The 26,473-nt window shown below is 42.5% G+C and overlaps 1 protein-coding gene across 4 annotated transcripts in view; it reads left to right on the forward strand.

Annotated features, from left to right (window-relative positions):
- The window catches only part of DOCK8 (dedicator of cytokinesis 8), a 225,223-nt gene extending 199,066 nt beyond the window's left edge, over positions 1-26,157 (forward strand). For all 4 annotated transcript variants that reach the window (XM_043486612.1, XM_043486614.1, XM_043486613.1 and 1 more), the window contains 9 exons: positions 748-891; positions 2,313-2,444; positions 2,905-3,039; positions 4,669-4,758; positions 8,253-8,489; positions 10,954-11,097; positions 12,303-12,409; positions 22,111-22,281; positions 22,668-26,157. In XM_043486612.1, the coding sequence (XP_043342547.1) occupies positions 748-891; positions 2,313-2,444; positions 2,905-3,039; positions 4,669-4,758; positions 8,253-8,489; positions 10,954-11,097; positions 12,303-12,409; positions 22,111-22,281; positions 22,668-22,728 (1,221 nt within the window). In that variant the 3' untranslated portion in view covers positions 22,729-26,157. The remainder of the gene's footprint in view (positions 1-747; positions 892-2,312; positions 2,445-2,904; positions 3,040-4,668; positions 4,759-8,252; positions 8,490-10,953; positions 11,098-12,302; positions 12,410-22,110; positions 22,282-22,667) is intronic.
- The last annotated feature ends 316 nt before the right edge of the window (positions 26,158-26,473 follow it).

A 26,473-nucleotide genomic window follows, 5' to 3' on the forward strand; every position in this document is an offset into this window, starting at 1 on the left:
TCACTCTCAGGGTCCAGCAAGTTCCAGGCCATATCTGACAGAACCCTGAGAGTGAGAGTGTTCCCTAAATGTTGTGACCTGGGGTTTTCACCTTACTCACCCTAGCCCTGGCCCTGATCACTGCATTCTCTATGAGAGACTTTCAGCTTTATGGTTTATGTAAAAGAAAAGTGATTGTAAAGTTTATGTAAAAGAAAGTTCCTTTCTAGTGTATAGAAAGGAACAAAATGTTTGAGGGGAGAGAAAAAAAACCAGTAATGCTGCATTGTCATAAAGATTCCCACAAAGAAAGCCTTCTCATTTGCAATTGCCATGTGATATTATGACTGTTCACCTACAAGCCAAGTCAGTAGTAGCAAGTACTGAGTTTCACTCAGCTGGTGAAACAGGAAGTCTAATTAACTTTTTTAAAAGTTAATTTTAAAAACCACAATCCCTGCTGAATGTCCCTTAGGGTCCTTTCTCTAAAACAACTCAGCTGTTGTTATGCTGAGGTAAGTGTCCTTTCTGTATCTGCCAATGGTTAAAAAGAAAAGAACATCTTGAGTTTTGAAGGCCAGTGGTTCTATGTGTTCTTTCAAAATGAGTGGCAGCCAGAGGCTGTTCTAGATGGAATTACAGACCTTTTACAGTCACACAAGGTGAGGCTGTTGGAGTGACGGCTTCCTCATCCCTACTGTGGACTCCTGTGGTGCCTTGTTAGCCGGGTTCCCCAACTCTCCAGGCTCATCCTGAATTCTCTTACAGAATATTTCTTCCAACGTGCTGGAGGAGTCTGCCGTCTCTGATGACACCCTGTCGCCTGATGAGGATGGGGTGTGCTCCGGCCGGTACTTCACGGAGAGCGGCCTGGTGGGCCTACTGGAGCAGGCGGCCGAGCTCTTCAGCACGGTCAGTACACCCCACCCTCTGGGCCGCCCCAGTCAGCGTGAACTTCAGTGCTAGTGCCCTGCATGTGGGTTTTAGCGCCCAGCCAGTGAGTTCCTCTTCATGACGACACCACGACACCACGTGCAGAACAGGGCCAGGGAGGGGCCGGAGGACTTTGATGTATGTAAATTGGCTCAGCTCTCAGGGAGGTGAGAAAGCCTTTCATCACTGCAGTGTTCTGGCTTTCACTACATGCTCATTAGCTGGGCAGCAGTTTCACAGTATTATTTCCATTTAATAGAGGTGGAAACTAAGCCACAGCAAGGTGAAATGGCTTGCCCAGGCTTACACAATAAATCACAAGGCATGTTCTCATTCTCTCATTTACTCTCCTTGAGAGAGCTCCTGGGGTGGAGCCTCTGGGAAAAGAGAAAAGAAATAGACAAAGCTTTCCTGACAGCTGAGTAATCCTCAGGATTGTCACAGGCCACGGACAGCTCAGAGAAATGTAGGAGTAGAAACCACAGACACTCCCCTCACTAACCTAATCTGGGTCTGTTGTTATTGTTCAGTCATGTCCAACTCTTTTGAGACCCCATGGACTGTAGTCTTCCAGGCTCTGCTGTCCATGGGATTTCCCAGGCAAGAATATTGGAGTGGATTGCCATTTCCTCTTCCAAGGGATCTTCCCTACCCAGGGATTGAATCTATGTCTCCTGCATTGCAGATTATTCTTCACCACTGAGCTACCTGGGAAGCCCAGTCTGGGTCTAAATACTCCAAATTAAAGGAAAAAATGTATAGATAAAGTTACTGAGTTTCAGGTCAGGAAAGAAAGTCTGTTGTTCATTTTCATAATTTCCCTACTCCCTCAAATTTTAAGCCAAATAAATATTTATTACTTCACTCAATTTAGCTGATACAATTTGTTTTCATCCTAATATTTTTCATTCTTCTCTACTTTTCATTTCCAAGTTTCCACCCTACAACCTATGTATTTTAATTTTTGTTTTAATTATATTCTGTTTTTCCAGCTTTCCCTTTCAGAATCCAAAAAACATCCAGGATACTTTGTTTTTCCTGAAATTCAAGAAAACCATCTAGTTAGACTCCTAAGTCTTTTCAGGCATTCAGTGAACATCTGGCTGTATGAGGACCCCCATCTGGCTATATGATGCCCAAGATTGCCTTCCTGAATTGTTCTTAGTCCCTGCTGCCAGTCTCCTGTCCTATTTTTTTCCCCAGGAAACCCCTCTTTCCAACTTAACATTATCAGATAGGACCATTTAGCATGTGTCTAGTTCAGTTTGAATGCTACAACCATCCCAAAGACACTCAGAGTTTATTCCTGCACTGTAAGATATTGTGGTGCCAATAATAAATCCATTCCCTAGTGCCCAGTGGATTAAATTCTCTTTGATTTTTTTCCTCCTCTTTCCAAGGGAGGACTGTACGAGACGGTTAATGAGGTCTACAAGCTGGTTATCCCCATCCTGGAAGCTCATCGAGACTTCCGGAAGCTGACCTCCACCCATGAAAAGCTGCAGAAGGCCTTTGACAGCATCATTAGCAAGGTAGCTGAAGATCCTGACTAACAAGTCCTATAATCTGATAGCAGGTGGCTCTGTCTCAGAGATGCTTAGCCCTCCTTCCTCTCTAGGGAGTGATTGACCTTATGGACGTCAGTACTGTAGCTCTCTCCTATCAAATGGAAAAGGGCTGGAAATAGAGGACTGTAATTCAAACTTTGAAAGAAGGCAGTTGAATTACTTTGCAACGAGGAATGTGAAAATCTCTTAAATTCACTTAAAGAAATCCTAGAACTCTTTCATGGGTTTGTTTGTTTTTTTTTTTGCTATTATTTCCCAAGTTTGTTCTGTAAACGTTAATTTTTTTAAAGGTGTGAATTGTTAGTATTTGCCATAGGAATAAAATGTCTTGTAACCCAACAATAAAAGACTCCTGCCCTTTGCAACCCAATGGATCCTCATGAATTACAAAACTAAGGAGAGGTTTTCTTATTTTGTCCATCAGGGTCATAAGAGGATGTTTGGAACCTACTTCCGAGTTGGTTTCTATGGATCCAAATTTGGGGATTTGGATGAGAAGGAATTCGTTTACAAAGAGCCTGCAATTACCAAGCTTCCTGAGATCTCTCACAGACTAGAGGTAAGACAAGTGATTCTGGGCGATTAACATTGTATACCTTACAAAAAGCAAGTTGTAGTGGGTCATTACAACAAAACTAAGAGTCATACATTCATCATTGATCCATATATAAAATTTCCCACATTGCCTGTGTAAAAGCAAGATATTAGGTGAAATCATGAGATAAAGCAAGGGAAGGATGCCTGTGTGCATGCTAACTCTTCAGTCATGTCTCTTTGCGACTCCTTGGACTGTAGCCCACCAGGCTCCTCTGTCCGTGGGATTCTCCAGGCAAGAATACTGGAGTGTATAGCCTCCTCCAGCGGATCTTCCTAACCCAGGGATCAAACGCGAGTCTCTTATGTCTCTCGCATTGGGAGGCAGGTTCTTTACCACTAGTGCCACCTGGGAAGCCCCGTACTTTTCAAAGTTTGTAAATTTATATGGTGAATATTTTTCCAAGAATATCCAAATCAATGTCATGTGCTTTCTTGTAAACCTTTCCAAATTTCAGTAATAGTTTTTCAGCTTGGAGTTTATCATCTTGACTTTAAAGTCATCTGGCGAAATTATCAAATTTCCCTAGAAAATTCTGTGGTTATCTTTTTGGTATTACCAGGCAACACTTCTGGCTTATGACTGGGAGATGTTCGACCGTAGGCCTACTGTGTCTTGGGCACAGTGAACTCTTCCTCTTGATCCAAGGAGCACCCCTCTCTGGATAATCAGAGTCAGCACCCACTCCCATGTTCTGGCAGCCACAATCCAGCCTGCTGTTTACATTTGATCCAGAATGTAGCAGAAGAGAGCAGCCTGTTCTTGGAGGAAAAGCTGGAGAAAAGGGAGAAACAACCTAGAGAAAAGTGAGAAAGAAAGAAACAGACATGGGAAGGGCCAGGCATGAAGAACTCAGGAGGAGAGTCATGGGGTGCCCCCAAGCAAAATCGTCTCAAGCTGAATAGAGGTCCCCTGAAATGCTGATGACAATTAACTGGAAATTCACTTTTTGCTTTCTTGCTGTTGCTTTGAATTTATGTCCTTTCATGACTGTCAAACTTAAAACATTTTTGTTGTCAAATTGCTCCTTATATCGATACTATCCATCCATGCCAAATGAGACAAGAAACTTTAATCCTTACTTGACCCAACAAAGCCATGGTTCAAAGTGAATGGGTAACTCGCGCAAAGTTTTTCAGCTCATGAGAGGAACTAGCAATTGACCCCAGGCCACTTGGTTTCCTAATATGTTTCCCCAATTTAGAACTAGAAGCATATATTTTATCTTCCTGTACGCTGTGGTTTGTCACATTATGGAAGCCTCGTGACCTCCAAGTTCCTAGGGTACAAAAGGCGAGAAGTAAATAGTTCTATACCCTGGAGCATCTTCTGGAAATAGATGATGCTGTTGAATTAGATGTCAAGCATACATTTTATATGGACGTATAGATCAGTTTGCAAATGCTGGACTTCATTTTATTTTTATTTTTGTCTCAGGAAATGCTGAACTTGCCTCATTAGCTCGGAAGGACATTAAATAATGCAGAGAGCACATTCTACCATACACTTGTTCCAAACTTATTCCGCTTCTAGAGACAAAGAGTTGCAGCATATTAAAATAACCTTTATCATCTGTTGGTTTCTCTTGCCTAGGCATTTTATAGTCAATGTTTTGGTGCAGAATTTGTGGAAGTGATAAAAGACTCTGCTCCTGTGGACAAAACCAAGTTGGACCCTAACAAGGTATGGGAATATTGCGAAAAATAGCCATCAGGCTCTGATTCCCTTTGTTCGTCTCCCAAAACATAAGATGACCTCCTCTGTCTGGACTCCACGTCATTTCAATGCAACCAAATTTTTTTTGTTGTTTATGGTTTAACAGTTAAGTCTTAAACCATACTCGATGGCAGGGATCATAATAGGAGCCACCATTTATTAAAGACCAGCTGTATGCCTGACACTGCATTAAACCCTTTACATACACCATTGCGTTTCATCCTCCTACAGCTCCTTAATGTAAACATTGTTATTCCCATTTTACAGATGAGAAAAGTAAGGTCTAGAATAGGTAAGCAACTTCCAAGATCATGCAAGTGTCAAAGCCAGTATTCAGACTTGGGGTCTGTGATTCTCAATCCTGCACTTCTAATCACTTCTTTACTGCCCTTCTATTAAAATTTTGAATCCTCAATTTAAAGTATGTTGAAAAGATACAAACTTCTCACTGACAGCATTTGGTGGAGGCATTCTTTTCAGCCACATACAGGGTCATTGTGCTGTTGGAGGAATGATGAAAAGGGCTTGGACTTCAGTTTCCTCACTTTACATATGAGGGTATATTCTGTCTCACCCCCAGGTGGGTGTTCAGTTCAGTTCATTTCAGTTCAGTCGCTCAGTCATGTCTGACTCTCTGCGACCCCATGAATCGCAGCATGCCAGGCCTCCCTGTCTATCACCAGTCCTGGAGTTTACTCAAACTCATGTCCATCGAGTCGGTGATGCCATCCAACCATCTCATCCTCTGTCGTGCCCTTCTCAATCAACCCCTCCCAGCATCAGGGTCTTTTCCAATGAGTCAACTCTTTGCATGAGGTGGCCAAAGTATTGGAGTTTCAGCTTCAGCATCAGTCCTTCCAATGAACACCCAGGACTGATCTCCTTTAGGATGGACTGGTTGGATCTCCTTGCAGTCCAAGGGACTCTCAAGAGTCTTCTCCAACACCACAGTTCAAAAGCATCAATTCTTCGGCACTTAGCTTTCTTCACAGTCCAACTCTCACATCCATACATGACCACTGGAAAAACCATGGCCTTGACTAGACGGACCTTTGTTGGCAAAGTAATGTCTCTGCTTTTTAATATGCTATCTAGCTTGGTCATAACTTTCCTACACAGCTAGGTACAATTCTGATGCTCAGCATGCAGAGTTAGTGTCAGACTCCACCAGCTAAAGCTCAGTCCTGCAGGAGCTTGCCCTCACTTTAGATGCCAGCCTCAAGTGGGACCCCAAGCAGCCTGCATTTCTGACCAGACAAATACAGATGTGTGGGTTCCCTTGGCACTTTGCAGTAGATAATCCACTAGAATGACTTGCAGAACTCAGAAAAGGGCTACACTGATGCTTATAGTTTAGTGATTAAGTTTGCACAAAGGGCTAGTTCTATCCCAGATCTTCTATGCCTTCTCCTTGTGGAATCCAGGCCTGGCGCCCTCCTGACATATCAATGTGTTTACCGACTGAGAAGCTCTACTGAGCCTTGTTGTCCAGGGTTTTTATTGAGATCCCATTATATAGGCATGTTTGATTAAATCATCAACTACATTATTGAACTCAGTCGCCGACCTGCTCCTACCCCAGCAGTCAGGCTGGCCCAGAGTCCCAGTCTAATCTGAAGATTGTTCTTACTGATGACCAGCCATTATCCTGAAGCTATCCAGGGACCCACCGTGAGTTACTTCATGAGAATAACAGTGACTATCACTGAGGGAATTCCAAGAGATTTTGAAGCTCTGTGCTAGGAAAGAAGGACAAAGACCGGATATATTCTTTATTATACCATGGGGTGATAACTGCCTGCTCAGCCCAGCTATGTACCTGAGAGAGATTTCTAAGCTGTTGGACATAATGCAAGTTCAAGGTATTTTTAAGGCCTGAGGGACAGAGGAGCAGTTGCCATCACGGCAGGCCTATAAAGTGAAGAGTCCAAACTCTTCTCTCAGTTCTGCCTTCCAAGATATTATGAAGATGATGCCAGTAGGAAGAAAGTGTCCAAATATCAGAGTTTGTTTTTCTACATATTTCAAAGGACTTACTTCAGATACATTCCCTAATCTAGGCTTGAAGCAATAACTGTGGTGAGTAGAAGTGCTTCACATGGAAATGTTTGAGGTCTTTGAAAGACAAGATTGGCAGTTTACCCATGGTGAGCTGTGAACAGCACATGCCATCTAGAGTTATTGGTGACGTATCTGACGTAGAATGCTGTTTTCCCCTCTGTTAAAATGCCCAAAGTAAGTTGTGAGACTTTTAAATGAGAACCTATACCCGGGATTATAACCAGATTTCACCACACTAAATAGTGATTTATGTGTCTTATTAATAGTCAGTGACCTTATCTGTCCATTTCAGTGGATGAGTGTTGCAGAGTCTGTGGTCATTATCATTCTTCTTTTTTTTTTTTAAGGTCTTCTTTCTTAATAAGTGCTCTTCTTCATAGTGTGTTGGTATGGGTGCATGTGTATGTACATACATTTTTAAATTAAATATATGCTATAAAACTCCCTTTTTTGTGTGTATCTCTATAAATTTTAAATCAAGAGATAAGTTCCATCACCCCAAAATATTTATTTCCCCATGCTTCTCTGTGGTCATCCCCTCCCTCTGTTTTTAGCCCCTGAAAGTCATTAATCTATATTCTGTCTTTGTAGTTTTGTTTTTTCCAGAATGCCATATAAATAGAATCATGCAGTAAATAAATGGACTCATACAGCCTTTTGAGTCTGACTTCTTTCACTTAGCACAATGTATCTGTGATTCACCCATATTGTCATGGTTCATTCCATTTTACTACTGAGTAGTATTCTGTTGTATGGATGTACCAGAGTTTGTTTACCCATTCCTCACTTGAGGGACACTTGGGTTATTCCTTTTTTTTGTCTATTATGTATAGTGCTGCTATAGACATTTGAGCCCAGGGTTTAATATAAACACAAGTTTTCATTTCTGTTGGCACACACACCAAAGTGGGGTTGCTGGGTCATATGATCAATATAATTCAGCAGTATAAAAACTGCCAGTCTGTTTCGTAAGGTGGCTGTACCATTGTACATTCCCACCATCAGTGTATGAAAGCTCCAGCAGCTCCCTATCCTTGTCAGCCCCTGGTATTGTCAGTTTTCTTTAGTTTGGCCATTCTGATAAGCATGGTTGTTCTGAAAAGCAAAGTTTTGCTTCTTCTGAATAGCAGTTTGCAAATTCTCACACAAAGTTTCAGTTGGGTCATGAGCTCTGCTAGGAGGGGCAGCTTGTGGACCTGACTTCACCCTCCCTTCACCTTCTTCCAGTCCTCGGGGGTGGAGAGGAAGGATGGCTAACAGCTGATGTCTCCCCTAGTTCTCTCAGCTTTGTGAGCACAGAGGGGCGTATTGCCACTCTCTGTCCTGAGGACCCCCCCACAAGTGCGCCCTGGGTGGTAGTTTGCAGACCAGCTCATCATCCCTTCCCTTTCCCCACTCAGGCCTACATACAGATCACTTTCGTGGAGCCCTACTTTGATGAGTATGAGATGAAAGACAGGCTAACCTACTTTGAGAAGAATTTCAACCTGCGGAGGTTCATGTACACCACCCCCTTCACCCTGGAGGGCCGGCCTCGGGGCGAGCTGCATGAGCAGTACCGGCGGAACACCATCCTGACCACCATGCACGCCTTCCCCTACATCAAGACCAGGATCAGCGTCACCCAGAAGGAGGAGGTAAAGGCACTGGGGGGAACGGGCTTGGACAGTGGCCATGGCTGAGCCAGTGGGCCTGGGTCTCCTCCCAGGGTGACACACAGGCTGCCTTCATGCTCCTTCATGGCAGACTCACATAAAAATCTAAAAAGGGATGCCTTTGAATTATTATTATGGTGGTTATCGTCTCACTGTCCTGGTGCCAGGGAATCCCCTCTAGGCAACTGCATACTTTATAGCACACTTGATATTTAAGTATATTCTACTTTAAAGTTATATCTTTAATAGAAATGTATGTACATGATTGTAACATTTACTTTGTATTTACATTTTAATGTTAAGTTTACATGAAATATAAAATTTTAAAGATTTTATTTAAATTCTCACATATTTGAAAGCTTCAGGTGATTTCAACAGCATTCTGTTGTTAATTATCAGAGACAGGAACAGCAAGTGAGTAGCCCCAAGGAGCTGATGTTGAGCTATAAGAGGGCACCATGCCAGTTAGACAGGAGACCAGCTGTCTTCTAGTCTCAGCATCCTCCTGTGACACAAGGCACTTATCTTCATCAGTTTCCCTATCTAAACGTTGATAAAGGAAAGACCTCTTTCTCTCTTCTGGTTCCATGTGTAGCAAAAGACCTCAAATTCATGGATCAAGAAAATGTCTCAAGCTACAGAATTGCTGAAAATTAGACATAAGTATTTTCTTTTAGTTTAAAAGACATACATGTGCATTAATTTGTCATTCATTTTGTGTAGAGTCACTGCCTTGCCTGTGATTTAGGGTTGGCTGATCACAATTCAGCATTGTCTTTCTTGTATAAACCTCACCCATGATGCAATATCCATGTGTTCAGTTTTGGTTTCTGTAAAGCAGAGAGCTTAAAGAGCCTTGTAAAACAACATGAGAGCAGAATGCTTCTAGATTTTTATGATTTTTTTTTTTTTTTTTTTTTGCCCCTAGCTTTTGACCGTTGTCTTGAGCACACCTAATAAGACAGGAATCTTTATAGCAACCTCAGTTTCACAACGTCTTGCCCAAGCATTAGCTTGGTTTTCATAGAAACAACTCTTCTTCTTTCCACACCCATAATTCACCAGTTTATGCATTACTGAATTAGATTAGGTCATTAAAATAACAAGTATAACAGGCGTAAGCAAGTTGGTGAACAAACACAAATGAATTGTGGTGAATAACACAACTCCTTGTGCAGGAGCATAGGGACTGAGCTTCCTGGAGAGTTGCCCACCAGCTCATGTATTCAGCAACCACATCACAATATGGGTTTCACAGAGGGCAAAGAAAGCCCAAACTGATGACTCGGCTAAGAGAAGGTTCACTTAGGAGGCATCTGCTGTATTTCTTACTCTTTTAGACTTCTGAGCACTAGGACAAGTTGGTACAGCACAGAAATAAAATCATGGTCTCGGTAAGAGTCCTCACAATTTTTCTTGGCCATTTGTAGTTCCTCTAAGAATGTCAGTATGTTAGTTTGTTAAGGCTAATATAACAAATTACCACAGACTGGGTGGCTTAGAAACCGAAATTAATTGTCTAATAGTTCCTGTGACCAGCAGTCAAAAATCAAGGTACTGGCAGAGTTGGTTCCTTCTGAAAGACATGAGGGAAGGTTCTGTTGCAGACCTCTTTCCTTAGCTTGCAGATGGCTGCCTTCTCCCTGTGTTTCTTACATCATCTTCCCCCTGTACATATCCCTGTGTCTAGGTTTCTTCTTCTTAGATGGACATATAACCATGTTGGATTAGGCGCATCCTAATGACTTCCTTTGAACTTGATTACCCCTGTAAAGATCGTGTCTTAGCTAAAGTCACATTCTGAAGTCCTGGAGTCTAGGACTTGAACACCTGAATTTGGAGGGGACATGACTCCACCAATAACGTTTAGACCACACTCCAAACCAACAGAACTTAACAAGTAGCAGATTGACCCTGAAGAGAATTCTGTTTATCAAGAATTCACCTTCAAGGTGATTTAGAGAAAGCACACATGATGCCAAAATCTTGTGTTATAGTGGAGAAGAAAGTCTTGATTACTGTGCTTTCCCAATTTTAAGTCAAATAACTTATTCAACAATAGGAAAGGAAACCTAACAGTGTATAAGAAACATGGATTTTGAATGTGGATATTATTGTGGTCAAAATCGGACCTCCCCACTTATAACTGGTGTCATTTTGTGGCACTTACTTCACCTTACAAATCTTTCTTTGCTTGTAAAGTGGAGAGAATAGGAGTTTGTTTAAAGAGGTAAATGATAAATGTATGTAAAGCTTCTGGTACATAATAAGTACTCAAGAAATGTTAGACTCTTCCTTCCTCTTAACCTGTCGAGATTATTCTAAATTGCTCTGAAAGCCTTCACTGCTGCTTCAAACCCAAGTGTCCTCTTTGTCATAGCTCCATGCTTGCCATGGCTTATAAGACCTGACAATGACCTTCCCTACATTTATGTCTCACGTTCAGTTTGTTTTGACACCAATTGAAGTTGCCATTGAAGATATGAAGAAGAAGACTCTGCAATTAGCAGTTGCCATTAACCAGGAGCCTCCTGATGCCAAGATGCTTCAGATGGTGCTGCAAGGCTCTGTTGGAGCTACTGTCAATCAGGTAAGCAAAACTAGCTGGTGGCAGCTCCTCTGGTTCTCGTTATTTTGATTTTCATTGTATGTCTGCACCCTCCTTCCTTTAAGTCAATGAGAAGTCTGATCAACATGCTAATGGTGTTCTTAAACTTAGACTGAACACCTGAGGTCTTTTAGAAATACTAGAGCTGAGTGGACCATGTCTCAGGAGTACTGTTTCCTTGGAGAAGTCTTGAGTTGGGGTCAGTTCTGGCATATGATCCGGGTAGAGTGCTTAGTCATCTCCACTTTAGGCAGAGTTGTTGCAGGGCCTGAGATGAATCTTAAGAATGCCCTAGGAGAGAAGGGAAAGGGTCTAGAACATCCACCTCCTACGTCAGTCAAATGAAACCAGTATGTCAGGAGCACTGCAAAGCAGGAGTGACCTGGAGCCCCGCTTCTTGGGCCACTTCAGAATGGACTGAATCTTCTCAGATTCATTAGAATTCTAACTGCAGTCTCACCATGGGACTGATCCAGCCTCAGATGGAGGGCGTTCTAAGAGTTCTCTCTGTCCAGTGTGCCGCTTTAATTTCAGAACTAAATCTACACACCTTCACACTCAAAACTCAATGAGTGTCATGACCCTTCCCTCACTCTGTACAGCTGAACTCCCCTGCAAGAATTCTGTGCCCAGAGAATATCAAGGCGACAGAAATGGTATTCATTACATTTCCAAGATCAGAAAATATTAAGAAGCTTTTGCTTTTTCTAAGTCCCAATCTTTTAATGAAAATGGAAGACTTTATAAGCCCAAAACCATGTGGATTACACATATACTGTGCGTATCTCTGATTCAAGCCAGCAATTACACAAAATGGTGCTTGCCACTAGGGCAGCTAGACAAATCAATATGAATGGATGGATCAAGACAATCCCTATTTTCAGGAAAGCAACTGTAATCATATACCATTTGATGTAGTATATTGCCTTTATATATGAAGGAAAATCTATTATTAGTAGCATTTGATTAAGGAAATACATTTATGCTTTTGAATGTTCTCCTAAAACTGTAGACTCTTCCTAGGGAATCAACATTTTCCTGAGTTCAAGACCTTCCTTGATTTTTTTGTTTCAGTTTAACTAACTACAGGATCAAATGTTCAAACTAAGAAGTTGCTCCAACATTTTCTCCCAAGTAATGTCACTTTCTTTCCAACATCAGTAATGTTTTTCACTTTTTTCTATCAGGGACCACTGGAAGTAGCCCAAGTATTTTTGGCTGAAATTCCAGCTGACCCAAAACTTTATCGGCATCACAACAAGTTGAGATTATGCTTTAAGGAATTCATAATGCGGTAAGAGGGGAAATGACTGGGAGTTCAGTTAGAGCAGTGCTTCTTGAAGTGTGGTTCCCAGGCCAGCAGCTTCTGCATCCCCTGAGAAATTTGCTAGCGAGGCAGATTCTCAGATACCAGTCAGATACACTGAGTAAAGAATCTCCAGAGATGGGGCCCAGTAACCTGTATTTTAACAATGCTCAGGGTGATTTGGATGCACGCTTAAGTTTGAGAGGCTTCTGCAGAGCAACACTACTTGCACTAGTAACTAACAAACTGAATGGTGTTTTCATGTTTATCATCTCTCATGTGCCCCGCAGTCACACTGTAAATAAAGTAAGTCTTCATTTTACAAAAGAGGAAATGGAGGGTCAGAGATGGGAGATGATTGACTTAAGGTCACACAGCCAGTTAGTAGCAGAGTTGAGTTCACACCAGGTCTTCTGAATCCAAAGAGCCCACACTTCCTTCAGTTTGCTGATATTCCACAGTGCATTAGAGCCTGAGAGTTTCCTGGCATTGGCAGTCTTTGTAATTTCCCATCATACAATAACTGGTTTTTAGAAATGTAAGACACTGCCTCAAAGTGAGAGTCAAGACTCTGTAACTGGAAGTTTACAAAGCTGTAATTGCGATGGCAGTTCCCACTGGCAGACAAGCCTCACCTCCGCTCTTGAATTCTGCAGTGGAGCTGGCTGCCAGAGCAGCCTGTTGAGCCTAAATTGGAAGGGGGTCTTGGGGCAAAGTCTTGCAAGCTGCTGCAGGGCAGACCAGTGTGCTGGGACTCCTGTGGCCCTAGGAAGAATGATTACGAAGGATATGATGGCTCCTCACCTGTAAGAGAGAAAGATATCAGAAATACATGGACTAATACTTCTTTTCATCCAGAACCTTAGAGCAGCATATAAAGTATAGGAATATCTTTGTTTGGCAGATGGGGATAAAGGAGGCTAAAAGTTAAAGCTTGCTGAATTCGGTGAAAACTCACCAGAATGCTACCGTCAGGTGAGGTTTCCCTCCTTCACAGGCTTTAGTGAGATGAACGTAAATTTGCTATGTATAGAGGAGACAGTCTTTGTCCTACAGTGAATCACAACTGCTTAGTAATAGGGGTGTGTGTGTGTGGCTGTGTATATGTGTGTGCACGCATCCATATATGCACACATACATACACATACAGAAATTATATTTATTGTTTTACATTTGAATTGCTTCCTGTATTTCATAGCAATTTTGACATTATGCCAAAGTTAGATATTCTTCAGTAAATACTGCATTTTCATAAAACAAAAGCCTAGAAGAATATTGGGGGGATTTTTAAAGATCAATTTATTTCCCACATATTTTCATTTAAAATGAGCTATGGGGGAAAAAAATTTTTTTAAATAAATAAAAAATAAAAAAATAAAATGAGCTATGGGGGTATTCCTCAGCAAACCAGTGGTTAAGGTTCTGTATTTTCATTGCTGAGGATGCAGGTTCAGTCCTTGGGCAGGGAACTAAAATCCCACAAGCCATGCAGTATAGCCAAAAAAGTAAATAAATAAAAATAGTCAATCTATATTTAAAAAGTGAGTTATGGTGAAAGGCTCCTGAAGGTGACAGTGACCTGGACCTCTGCAAGGACCTGTGAAATGTTTAATGAGCACACACCCTGGGACCCAGGTATGATAGTGGTTGTGGGAAGGCAGGAGCTGGGTATTCCTCAGCTCCCGACGAGAGGACTTTTATTTGGCTAAACAACAAAGCTATGCAGCTTGTGCTAAGAACTGTGGAGAGTGCAAGAAATACAGGGTTACGGAGTTCAGAAGAGAAGAGTCTGTTGTAGGCTGGAGTGACTGGGGAAGGCTTTATGGGATAATGTTACTGACACCATGTCTTGAGTATGTAGGTGTTAGGAAGAGGGCAACGGGAAGATGGAGCCATTACTGGTAAAGGAACCGACAGGAGCATAAGACGCAGAGGCAGGGTTGTCCTTGATGCTCTGGGCTCTTCTGAGTTGGCAAGGGCAGTGTTTTCTGTGGGCACGCCAGCACAGGGAGGAGAGCCTGGGAAGACAGTGGTGTTGCTATTCTCTGAATAGAATATAAATGTAAAAGGAGCTTGCTAAGAGAAGTGACTTTCTGTTTCTTAGTTAAAACCTCCTTGTAAATCTATTGAACAAGCATTTCTAATTAGCTTCCAGCCCGAGGACAAGTGACTACAAAGAGAACCAGAGCCGAGTCAAACCAGTCCCAGGCCAGATACACAAAAGGAGATGAATTTTCTTAGGGATGATCCTCTAGTAAAGTCATGTATTTTGATGGTGAAGTTATCTTTCTCCCCAGATGGCCTGCAAAAATGGTTGCTCTCCAAAATCAAATCCACCATTTAAAATGTTCTCCAACCCTTCCAGTGATTCCTATGGGAAACCAAGCTGTAGTCCTTCCCCTGTGCTGGGTGGGCTACCACCCTGTTCTGAAAAAGCCTCAAGGACATCTGTCGGTGCTTTTCAAACATTTGCTGTGCAAACGGATGACCTGGAAATCTTGTTAAAATGAAGACTCTGATTCAGCGGTTCTGGGGTGGGCCTAAGATTCTGCATTTCTAACAAGCTTCCAGGTGCTACTAAAGCTGCTGGATGGAACTGAACTTTGAGCAGAGGCTATAAAGATGTAGAAGTTGCTTGACTGCCCCCATCTCACATTTTCTCCTCCCTCCCCTCTCCCCAAGGGCTCCATCCATCAGGTCCTGCCTGTTGTCACTCAGCATTTTTCTTCCCCTTTCCTCCCTTCAAAACAGTGAACATGCCATTACTTTTACACTTTTTAACAACTGTAGATGCCAGTTCATTCATTCAGCAAACAGTTATGAGCCCACACTTTGTACCAGGCACCACACTACATGTGTGCCAAAGCGAAGTCCTAGTACAAATGAGACAAGGCTACGGGCGATATAGTACTTCTGCTCACTACTTCACTGTCAAAGTCAGAGGACAGTGACTTTCTTTCCACTTTATTTCACATGAATCAAAAGTAGTGGGCGACTGTCGTAAAGGTTGCATAACCATATTAAACTGTACATTTACAGTTTAATACATAAAATGATTAAGCTCATCAAACTGTACATTTGCAAGGGTGAATTTGATGATCTGTAACTTATACCTTCAAAACAAGTAGCAGCTGAGGAAACCTTCCTTTCCTCCATGGCTTAATTGCTTCTCAAGTCCAGTCAGCATGTTGCGGCTCTGCAATGAATAGAGAAACTGTTTGCTCAAGCTGTTTGTCCCAGTGTATTTTCTCCCCCAACTCTGCTGTCTGCAGAGGTGACACAGGAATGGGAAATGTTTGGGCGTGAAAGTGTTCCTGGGTTTGCCTTGAGTGAGTGCCAGCTTCTCAGCAGGCTTGGGCCATAGATATATCAGTAAGCCCAGATTTTCAAGGTGAACATAAATGAGCCTGAGAAAGTGAAAAAGTGTTATTTGCTTAGTCATGTCTGACTCTCTGTGACCCCACAGACTATAGCCTGCCAGACTCCTCTATCCATGGAATTCTCCAGGCAAGAATACTGGAGTGGGTAGCCATTGCCCTCACCAGGGGATCCTTCCAGCCCAGGGATTGAACCCAGATCTCCCACATTGCAGGCAGACTATTTACCGTCTGAGCCACCAGGGAAGCCCCCTATTAGTAAGCCTTCCGATGCTGACCGCTAATAGCGGAAATGTATGCTTCCGGTTATACTGCACCTGGGTCCCACTGCTGGGCAGTGGCCCTTCTGACTCAGCTGGGACAGACTGGCTGGAGCTGTAAAGAGCCTGGCAGGCTGACCTGCTGCGGCTGATGCTCATCCAGCCAGTGCCGCAGCTCTTCAGATGGTTGCCAACTTGGGGCCTTGATCCCCTTCTGAATCATCTCTGGGTTTCAGAAGCCGAGGTAGAGAGGTACAGCATTCTGTTTCCCTCCTTTGCTCCCCAGAGCATGCAGACCTTTTAAAACACTGAAATCTGTGCCAGTCTGTATTTTTATTTTTTCTTCTTGTATTTCTTAGCTTAGGCCACTATAACTAAATATCACAGATTGAGTAGCTGAACAACAGACATTTATTTCTCACAGTGGTAGAGGCTGGAAGACCAAGATTAAGGGGCCAGCAGATTCAGTTGAGGTTCTCCCTCTTGCTGGCTTAACCATCTTCTCACTGTATCCTTACATGGTAGAGAGGAGCAGCAAACTGTTCTCTTGTCTCTTTCTATGAGGGCATTAATCCCATCATGTGGGTCCCACCCTCCCAGCCTAATTTTAACCTTCATTCCTCCTACAGGCCCCACCTCCAAATCACATCACATGGGGGTCAGGGCTTCCACATGTGGTTTTGGGGAGGACACACCCTTCAGTCCATAACATGTACACTTTCTTATTCCTATAGAGACTACATGATTTTTAAATTTACTTTTATATTTAAAGAAAAGATAGTAGGACTCGATGACACCAGTCCTAGATTGCCTTTAAGGGATATTGTTTCAGATACATCAATAGAGTCTCACTGCACAAGGTCATAGAGTCTTAAAAGGACTTATGGTCTGTGAAGAGGAAGGAGAGTGAATTTGTCCAAGTGGCCAAAAGATAAGCAACTGTGCAGTGTGGGTGATAAAAAAACAGTTGGTGAAAAGTGATCTGAGTATTCGGTGGGAAAACAAAGCCTTAAACATCATGAGAGGTTGCTCCGGAGCAGGTCTGTAGTGGGGACGTTTGAAGGACTTGTGTCCCTTTTCCAGGGTCACAGAGACCTGTCTCAGTGGGCCTAGGAGGCTTGACAGAAAACTGAGAGCCAAGCAGAGCAGCACACATGTGCATGTGCGTGCACACACACACTTACATGCACACGGCTTTCCCCTCATACACACACACACACACACACACACACACCCCTACCTTTGGACCCCACCCCCCAACCTGGGTTCTGAGATGTTGCAGTAGGTCCTCAGAATCTGCTTCCAGGTATCAGACTCAAGGTTGGACATATTCCCAAGCCCATAGTCCCAATCTCGCCCCTTAAGAGGAGGAGACAGGGCCACTGTGGCTTACCCAAGGGAGGCAGCTGCATGGGCCCCTCTGGGGCAGCCCATCCGAGGGAGGTGGGGGGCTTGGGAACACAGGAGGATCCAGCCGCAGCTGCCCCTTCTGCCCTGGGGTGCGCCCCCTGCCCCCACAGTGCCCTGTGCTTTCAGCCACACGTGCCTCCCCATCATTGTGATTGGGCGCCCAGGAACTGTGTCTGCTGTTGGACCGTTACCTGCTCTTCGCCCTAGGAGAAGCAGGCCACACTGGCTGCCCAGCACTCCCCGCTGGCAGCCACCCAGCCAGATCTTCAAACACCGAGACCATTTCATCCCCATAAACCCACGGTATAGATGAAAGAAATGAGGTTAAGGAGACTGTGATCAGCCCAAGGTCACACAGCAGCTAAGGGGCAGAATCAGGTAGTAATCTAGTCTCCCACTGAGACAGGCTGGGGTCTGGGATTTGATAGAGGTCAGGCTGGGAGGGAGGAAATGCCGGAGACAGGGTTGGAGAAAGCCACAGGGAGGTGTCCAGCTGAGGTGGCTCTGCCCATGGGACCCTCATATCCTCTGAAGCTCTTCCTGCAAAAAGGCCAGATGTTCTTTTGGTGCCTTGCCTCCACATAATCCTTCCTTCCCTTAAAGGGCCTGGAACATATGTGTCATTTCAGTCATGGGAGATCAGGGAGCCAATCTGATCTCCAGCATCTCTGTCAGATTCTCCCCTCATTCCAGCAGCTCAGGTGGAACTTGCTAAAGTGTTACCAAGAAGATGAGAAAAGCAAAATACCATAAATTGGGACTCCAGAGAGAATAGTTCCAACTTGAGACCAAAGCCATATACCTAACTTCTAGCTGGAAGAGCCAGGGTCTTTCCTAGGCAGCATTTGTGGTGTTGGGGTCAGGATTGTGGGCTCTTGAGCCCAGTCACCTGGCTTTAAATACCCACTCTGCCTTAACTAGCTTTGTGCCCTTGGGCAAGTTACCCAACCTCAGTTTCCCAAGCTATAAAATGGAAATAAAATAGTAACAACTTCTTAAAGTTAGTATCAAAACAGAGATGAACAGAGTCAGTTCATAGAGTTTAGAATAGGACTTGGCACATATGAAGTGACTGATAAATATAACATTATGGAGCAAATAGAAATTGATATATTTGAGTAGGAAAGAGAATTAATCTGAATTAAATGTAGATATTGTCTACCAATGACTCATCTGCCTCTGTAAGGTTTGTACCGTAACACATGGTAGGGCTGATGAGACATTGGCCTGGGAGCATCAGGATCTTGGATTTACATCCATGTTTTTTGTCCCCAAAGGTGTGTGACTCTGGACAGGGTACTTCATCTTTGCATCTTAGTTTCATCAACTGTGAAAAAAAATGGACTGGAATATAAAATCTCTAAAAGTACATCCCCATTCTTACATAGAACAAATAATTTCTACACATTCTAAGCATTTTATATATTTGATTAATTTAATCTTTATAAAAATTTATGAGGTAGGCTATTATCACCATCATGTCCCAAGTGAAGAAACTAAGACAAGGAACGCATAAGTAACTTGCCTATTGTCACAAAGCCAATAAGTTGCAAAGCAAGATTCAGAGGTGAGTACTCCAGTTCCAGAGTCTGTCCTTTTAACCATTATGCAATGCAGTTCTCACTATGCACTACATTCAGTTGCTAGTAACAGAGAAAGGAAGTAAGAGTGACTTAAGATAGAAACTTATTTTTCTCTCATATAAAATAAGATCAGAGATAGCCATCCCACAGCTGTGCGTTAGTCACATAAAGTCATCAGAGACCCTGGCTTTTCCCATTCTTTTGCTCTGCTGTCCTGGTTTTAGTGTATCTATCCTCATAGTCACAAAATAGCTGCTAAGGCTCTAGCAAACACAATCACATCCTAGGCAAGTATCAGGAATAGAAACAAGGAAAGAGCAAACGTCTCCACTCCTTTTAAGAGCTTTCCTAGTGACTTCATTTTATATCTCATCAGACATCCCTTTTTATAAGGGAGGCTTGGGAATGGAGTTTTCCAGGTGGGTATACCACCTGTGTGTGTGCATAGCCCATCAGTTGTGTCCAACTCTTTGCGATCCCATGGACGTAGCCCACCAGGCTTCTCTGTCCATGGGGATTCTCCAGGCAAGAATACTGGAGTGGGTTACTGTGTCCTCCTCCAGGGGATCTTCCCAACCCAAGGATCGAACCCAGGTCTCCCTCACTGTGGGTGGATTCTTTATGTCTGAGCCATCAGGGAAGCCCGGGTTTACCACCTAGAGTTCTGTTGTTAAGGAAGACAGGGAATGGACGTTGATGAAGCAACTAGCAATTTTTTGTCATACTTAGGGACTGATGGGTGAGCTATGCTGAAGGAACATTGCAGAGGAGGGAAGGCAAGAGATCCAGAGGGTGAGGGCTCATGGCCACCCTCTCTGTAGAAAAGACATCTAACTCCTTAGAGAGAGGCCTATGAGAGTTACTCCCCAAAAAACCAAGAAAAATGTTCTGAAAGTACAACTTCCTGCCCTTTCTAGTCTGCATCAGTCTGGTTTCTGTAGGACTCTGCTGAAAAACCCCAGCACATTGACTGTAAGAAAATGCTTGTGTTCAGTAAACTTATCAACAAAGTGAACAGCAAAGGAGGGAGCCATCTGGAACAGTGGGATCTGAGTGAAAGCTGCACAGTTCAGATGTTTGTGGACCTAATAAAAATGTTACAGATAAGACCATTTAAAAAAATTATTTGTAATGTACTTATATAATCCTGTATACATTTCCCAAGAGATCTGGCTCTTCTCTAGGAGGGAAATTTAATTCATGGCTCTCTTTAGTTTATGAATTTAAATTAACATAATGAAAATTATGTTAATTTTAATAAGAAAACCTAGAGATTATAATCCAAATGGAAGAAAGAAATACAGTAAACATCTATGAAATACTTTGTTATAAAATTTGTTAAAATATAAAGTTACTATACAAATATGAGTATTTTTCATTCTACCTATTAATATATTTGTCTTTTTAAAACACTGTGTGTATCTGTAGATATTATGTCTTCTGATAACAAAGATCGTAGAGAGTGTAGTTACTTCTGAAGTTTGCGAAGTAGCCCATCCCCAAGTTAGCAATTCACTTCTGCAGGCCTCTCATCTGCCAAGGTTACAAAACTGGGCCTTGAAAAAAAAAAAAAAAAAACTGGGCCTTGAAGTCACCCTGAAACTGATTTCATTTTACATGTGGTGGTAGCTCATAATTGTTAGTTAAGGGGCAATAAAAAAATTAATAAGGGGTGATGTAGATTTCTCAGGATTCAAAGACTATATACCGCCCCTTCCTACCTCTTCCCTGAAACCCTTGATATATGACCTTGGGTATACTACAGTTTGCTTCAAGTAATGTCAGACTTAAAAGATAGGTGAAAATCCAGTTACAGAAGGCTTCTAGGGTACATTGAATGAAGCCTTTCTTCTAAAGCAGGTTGATTCCATGATGAATCAGCTGTGTCCATAGGTTTAATGTTGCTCAGGCCAGGTGGCTTTCCCCTGCCTCACAGCTACGTGCTACCTGATTCCTTTGTCATCCTGAATATGTGTTCAATACTAATAGGGCGGATTTGATAGCAAGGCCTGGGTATCCATGTTGTTGCTGTTCAGTTGCTAAGTCATGTCCCATTGTTTGTGACCCCACAGACGGTAGCCCTCCAGGCTCCTCTGTCCATGGGATTTCCCAGGCAAGAATACTGGAGTGGGTTTCCATTTCCTTCTCCAGAGGATCTTCCCTACCAGGGATCGAACCCGCATCTCCTGCATTGGCAGGGAAGTTCATTACCACTGAATCACCAGGGAGCCCCAGGTATCCCCAATAACAGCACCCAAATCAAGCACCACTATTAGGAAAACAGTTTAAACCATGATGATCATGGGAATCCAATGCACCTGCATCATTACTAATCATTATTGTAGTTCAGTCACTAAATCATGTCTGACTCTTTGTGACCCCATGGACTGCAGCATGCCAGGCTTCCCTGTCCTTCACCATCTCCCAGAGTTTGCTCAGATTCATGTCCATTGAGTCGATGATGCCATCCAATCACCTCTGTCACCTCCTTCTCCTCCTGCCCTCAGTCTTTCCCAGCATCAGGGTCTTTTTTCAATTAGCTGGCTCTTCGCATCAGGTGGCCAAAGTATTAGAGCTTCAGCTTCAGCATCAGTCCTTCCAATGAATATTCAGGGTTGATTTCCTTTAGGGTTGACTGGTTTGATCTCCTTGCAGTCCGAGGGACTCTCTCTCAAGAGTCTTCTTCAGCACCACAATTCCAAAGCATCAATTCTTCCTAGTCATTGCATGTCAGCTAAGTTTCAACCATTGTGTTGTCCCTTAAGGTTTGTTGATAGTAAGTTTCCTTGGGTTAAAACACTATAAAAGGAAAGGCACAGCTTCGTTATGTTTAAATAAGATAATTTTCTTCTTTGATATGTAACATCCTGCATGAGAGACAGACTCTGGAGCTGTCTTTGCAGTTTATTGACTTTGTGACCTGAGGTGAGTTAGTTAAGCTTTCCATGTCGTAGTTCTTCTGGAGGTGTTACGGTTATAGCATACCTATATGAGTTAAATATACAAAATTTCTATGAAATACAACCTCCTTTTCTCCCCCCCTGATATTTGCATCTCAGATGTGGGGAAGCCGTAGAGAAAAACAAGCGTCTCATCACGGCAGATCAGAGGGAGTATCAGCAGGAACTTAAGAAGAACTACAACAAGCTGAAAGAGAACCTCCGACCAATGATCGAGCGGAAAATTCCGGAACTCTACAAGCCAATATTCAGAGTTGACAGTCAAAAGAGGTGAGAAGAAGGCAGGGGAGGCTTTTTTTCCTGGAGGATAAAGGACAGTCAGAACTGCAGAGCCCCCGGGGGTGGGAGTGGGCCCTGGGATCAGAGAAGCTGCCCGAGCGTGATCTGCTCTGCTGGCATCCCAATCCTCCTGCGCCTTCTCCCTGACCTCTCGGGGCCCCTCCGTGTGGCCTTCTGCCAGCATCTTCCCAGGGCCAAATTATTGCCTGGGTTTCTCCTGGCATAGTGCAAAGGCATGGTCACACTTCCCCTTGTTTACTTATTTACTGAGTTCCCCATGATAGATGTCCTTTTCTGGTGAATGATTTTCCCCCTCCCTCTCTTTAAAAGGCTAACTGATCTTTCTTTCCTCTGTTCTTTTCCCTCCTTAATTTCAGAGACTCCTTCCACAGATCCAGTTTCAGGAAATGTGAAACCCAGTTGTCACAGGGCAGCTAAGAAAAACTATCCTACCCAGGAAGACTGGAGGCTCTGTGACCCTGGAGAAGGACCCACTGGTACCTAAAACAGGATATTTGCCACACAGGATACACCACATGCTCCCTGAGCGGACGTACTCTGGAAGTTTTGGGACCCAAGTGACCGTGGGAGTTACACGCAAATGGGGTGCGACCAGACTTCGGACATTTGGCAGATGGAGATACTGGAGGCTGGTTCATCAGGGGTGCCTGTGTTATTTGTTAAGGCGTGCTTTTTCACGTAATTGTACAAAACAAAGCATAAATAGCATCTCCTGCTGAGTAGTCAGGCACTGCCTAGCCAAGGGATGACTTCCTCCCATCTGTTTTTGAGTTTAACCTATATTTAGATAAACCCAAATTGCCCAAGGGAAAATGGAAAAGTTATCCACCAACCTATTCAGAGTGAACTTGTCCATCCCCTTTTTATGGGAAAAAGCTGAACTTGTTGGAGTACAAACATTCCAATAAATCTGTGAGGGGAGGGCTTACTAGAAATCAAAAGATCATGAAGGCTGGAAATCCGGGGATCAATTATTTGTGAACTTGATTCCCTTTTGGTAATGGTGGACTAACTGTTGTACAGTTATTTTTGCTTTTTTGTTCTGTTACGTTGTTAATTTAACACACTTTAGAGAGGTGCACACTCCAGCACTGATGTAGGAGATACATGGTACTCTGAGTGACCCGCTCCAAGTTGCAGATGCTGCATTTACTAAAATTGAAACAATTCTCCTCTAAAGCTTGGCTTTTTTTTCTTACGCTCACTCTTGTATCACTTTTTATTCTCTTCTCTGGGACCAAGTTTATTTTTATAAAAGAATAATACTTCTGCTTTCATTTCTGAGCATTGTGCTGTCCGTCAGCATGTGTACATCAGCTAGAGAATATATTCAGCTTTGGATTCTTTGGACAAAGATGAACAAAGTTATTATTTGAGAATTAAATTATATATTTTTAATGTGACTGATTACCCTGACTGGTACTGAAAACATTATAAGAATTGCAAGCAAAATGTTTCCTTTTGCAACTCCTCTTTTTTTATTTTGACAACTCACAATTCTTTGGTAAAGCATTTCAAAGAAGAAAGATGCCTGATTATGGCCTTGGTCAAACAGCGCTATCCAGAGTCACACCTCATATATAATATTTAGTCTTAGTGGTCATGAGAGAGAATTTCATTTGGATGTCACAGAACTTTTTCATTTATATCATCAGGTATGCATGAATTTATATTCTGAAAGAGGACATTTTTTAATTACTGAAACTTACTAGTTTAAATGGCAAACCTTTTGTTCTTTAGGCATTTGGGGCAGAACTCTTCCTAAAGTACATGATGTATTTAATTGTTTTCTTAAATGAGTACATATGACATGCTTTAGTTCCATGTGTTGTTTAGTATCTTCTGTGTGGGAGACATTGGGTGAGATCAAGGTCAAAGAACATTGTCACTGCCCGCCAGAGCCTCTCAGCTTAGTGAGGAAGAGCATCTGTGTGGCTGTAGCCATAATGCACAGCAGACTACAAGAGGCAGTATGGAATATAACCTTTGCTCAGTGACTCAAGAGTGGCCGTTATTATCAACACCAATTATATTGTGCCTTCAGATATAACAAGGGTTAGGTGCTAAGTCATGTAGGGCTGGCTTTTAACTCTTAAGAGCCCTAAAATCCCGTGACCTAAAATATTCCAGATTAAATGTCCCCTGCTTTCACTTTCGGTCTCTCTTGTATTACAGTGGGTACCACACGCTTCATAGGTACAAAAACTTGTGTTCACTGTTGCATTCATGTCTCCTAGCCTAGAACTCAACACACAGAAGACACTTAATAAACATATGTTGAATAATTAAATGAATAACTGAGTAGGCCAGCACTGTCCAATAGAAATATAATATGAGCTGCGTATGTTATTTTAAATTTTCTGGTAGCTACATTAAAAAAATCAGGAAAAGAAACATGTGACATTAGTTTTCATGATACATTTCATTTAACCAATATATACAAAATATTATCAATTCAACATGTAATCAATATAAAAATTATTATTAAGGTATTTTACATTCCTTTTTTCATACTAAGTCTTCAAAATATGTAGGTATGTGTTTTATACTTAGAGATTTTATACTTTACACCTAATATCAATTAAGTTCAGCCACATTTCAGGTGCTCATAGTCACATGTGACTAGTGGCTACTATATTGGGTGGTAAAATTATAGAAACTCTCAACTTTTATGATATGATGCCTCTGATCTGTGTGCCCAGATTATAGATTGGCAAGATAGGAGGGATAGTGTCTAGAGCAAGAAAAACAAAATTCTGACCGAGAGCCCATGGGCTTACCTAGAGGTGAAGCTGGTAGAGTTGGCAAGTGTGAACTCGTCAACACTGGTTTAACTCATTCTCTTATTGAATTAACCCTGGCTCTTTTCTCAGTTCCAGATAGTTTACTTGTTCTTTGGGGTGTGCTCTGTTGTTTCTGACTCTTTGCAACCCTGTGGACTGTAGCCTGTGAGATGCTTCTGTCCATGGAATTTTCCAAGCAAGAATACTGAAGTGAGTTATTATTTCCTACTCCAGGGGAGCTGTTCTTTCTGTAATGGTTATAAATGAAGTGGAGGCATTGCATTTACCTAAGGGATGGCATAAACAAACAACTTGGACGTTGGTCCTCTGACTGATGAGGAGGAGTGATAGTCGCTCAGTCGTGTCCGACTCTTTGTGACCCCATGGACTGTGGCCTGCCAGGCTCCTCTGTCCATGGGATTCTCACAGCAAGAAAACTAGAGTGGGTTGCCATTTCCTTCTCCAATAATTGTGTATCCTAAATAGGGGATTAAGAAAGAAGCATTTCAGACATTCCTAAGAGTAAAGCAGATTAGGCCTTTTGTATCCTGAAAGTTAGAGAAAGCTGCTATGCGGTGATAGCCCGCTTGATTTTACTTTGCAAACTTCTGTACAGGCTTATGGGAGAAACCTTCTGATTAGCTTCACGCCTCCTTTCCTGTAACAAGGTGTTGAGTGCAATTGTCACCAGCTGTTAAGAATCTCAGGAAAGTGAAACCTGAATATATTGAGTAGACCTGATTGAGTTTGTCTTAAATGCCGTAATACTATTCAGTAAGAAGTCCTTTCCATAACAATACATTAGTTATAAAAGCAAAAACTTTTAGAGCTGTCACTGATAATTGTGTTTGCAATATGTTTGCAAAGACAGGGAACTTTTGTTTTGCTTTAAATGTATTTTTAAATGCTTGTTATCTCAAATGTTGTAATGCTGCTATTGACTAAGTATTTGGCAAAAAAAAAAAAAGACTAAAACTAAAGTTTCTCATATATTGCTGTGTATGTCTGCAGTAACCAGTGTACTCTTTTTTGGACTTAAAGCAGTGCTTCTCAATCTTTTTCACATTCTGGGTGTAAATGTTATTTACTGAAGCATAATATAACAGCCAGCCAGCCCCTAAACTCATTAGTTTAACACAGCAGTAAACAATACCTCACACAGTTCCAGTGGATTAGGATCAGTGTGGATGGGCAGTGTGACTTAAGGTCTTGCATGAGAGGTTGCTATTAGGACTTTGGCCAGAGCTGCTTTCATCTGAAGGCTTGACTGAAGCTGGAGGATTCTGTTCCAAGGTGGCTCATTCATAACTTTAGAGAGTTGATGCTGGTTATTGATGGGAGGCCTCAGTTCTTCTTCCTGTGGACCTCAACCCCTTCTG

Source organism: Cervus canadensis, chromosome 14, assembly GCF_019320065.1.
Source record: "Cervus canadensis isolate Bull #8, Minnesota chromosome 14, ASM1932006v1, whole genome shotgun sequence".
NCBI classification, from domain to species: domain Eukaryota; kingdom Metazoa; phylum Chordata; class Mammalia; order Artiodactyla; family Cervidae; genus Cervus; species Cervus canadensis.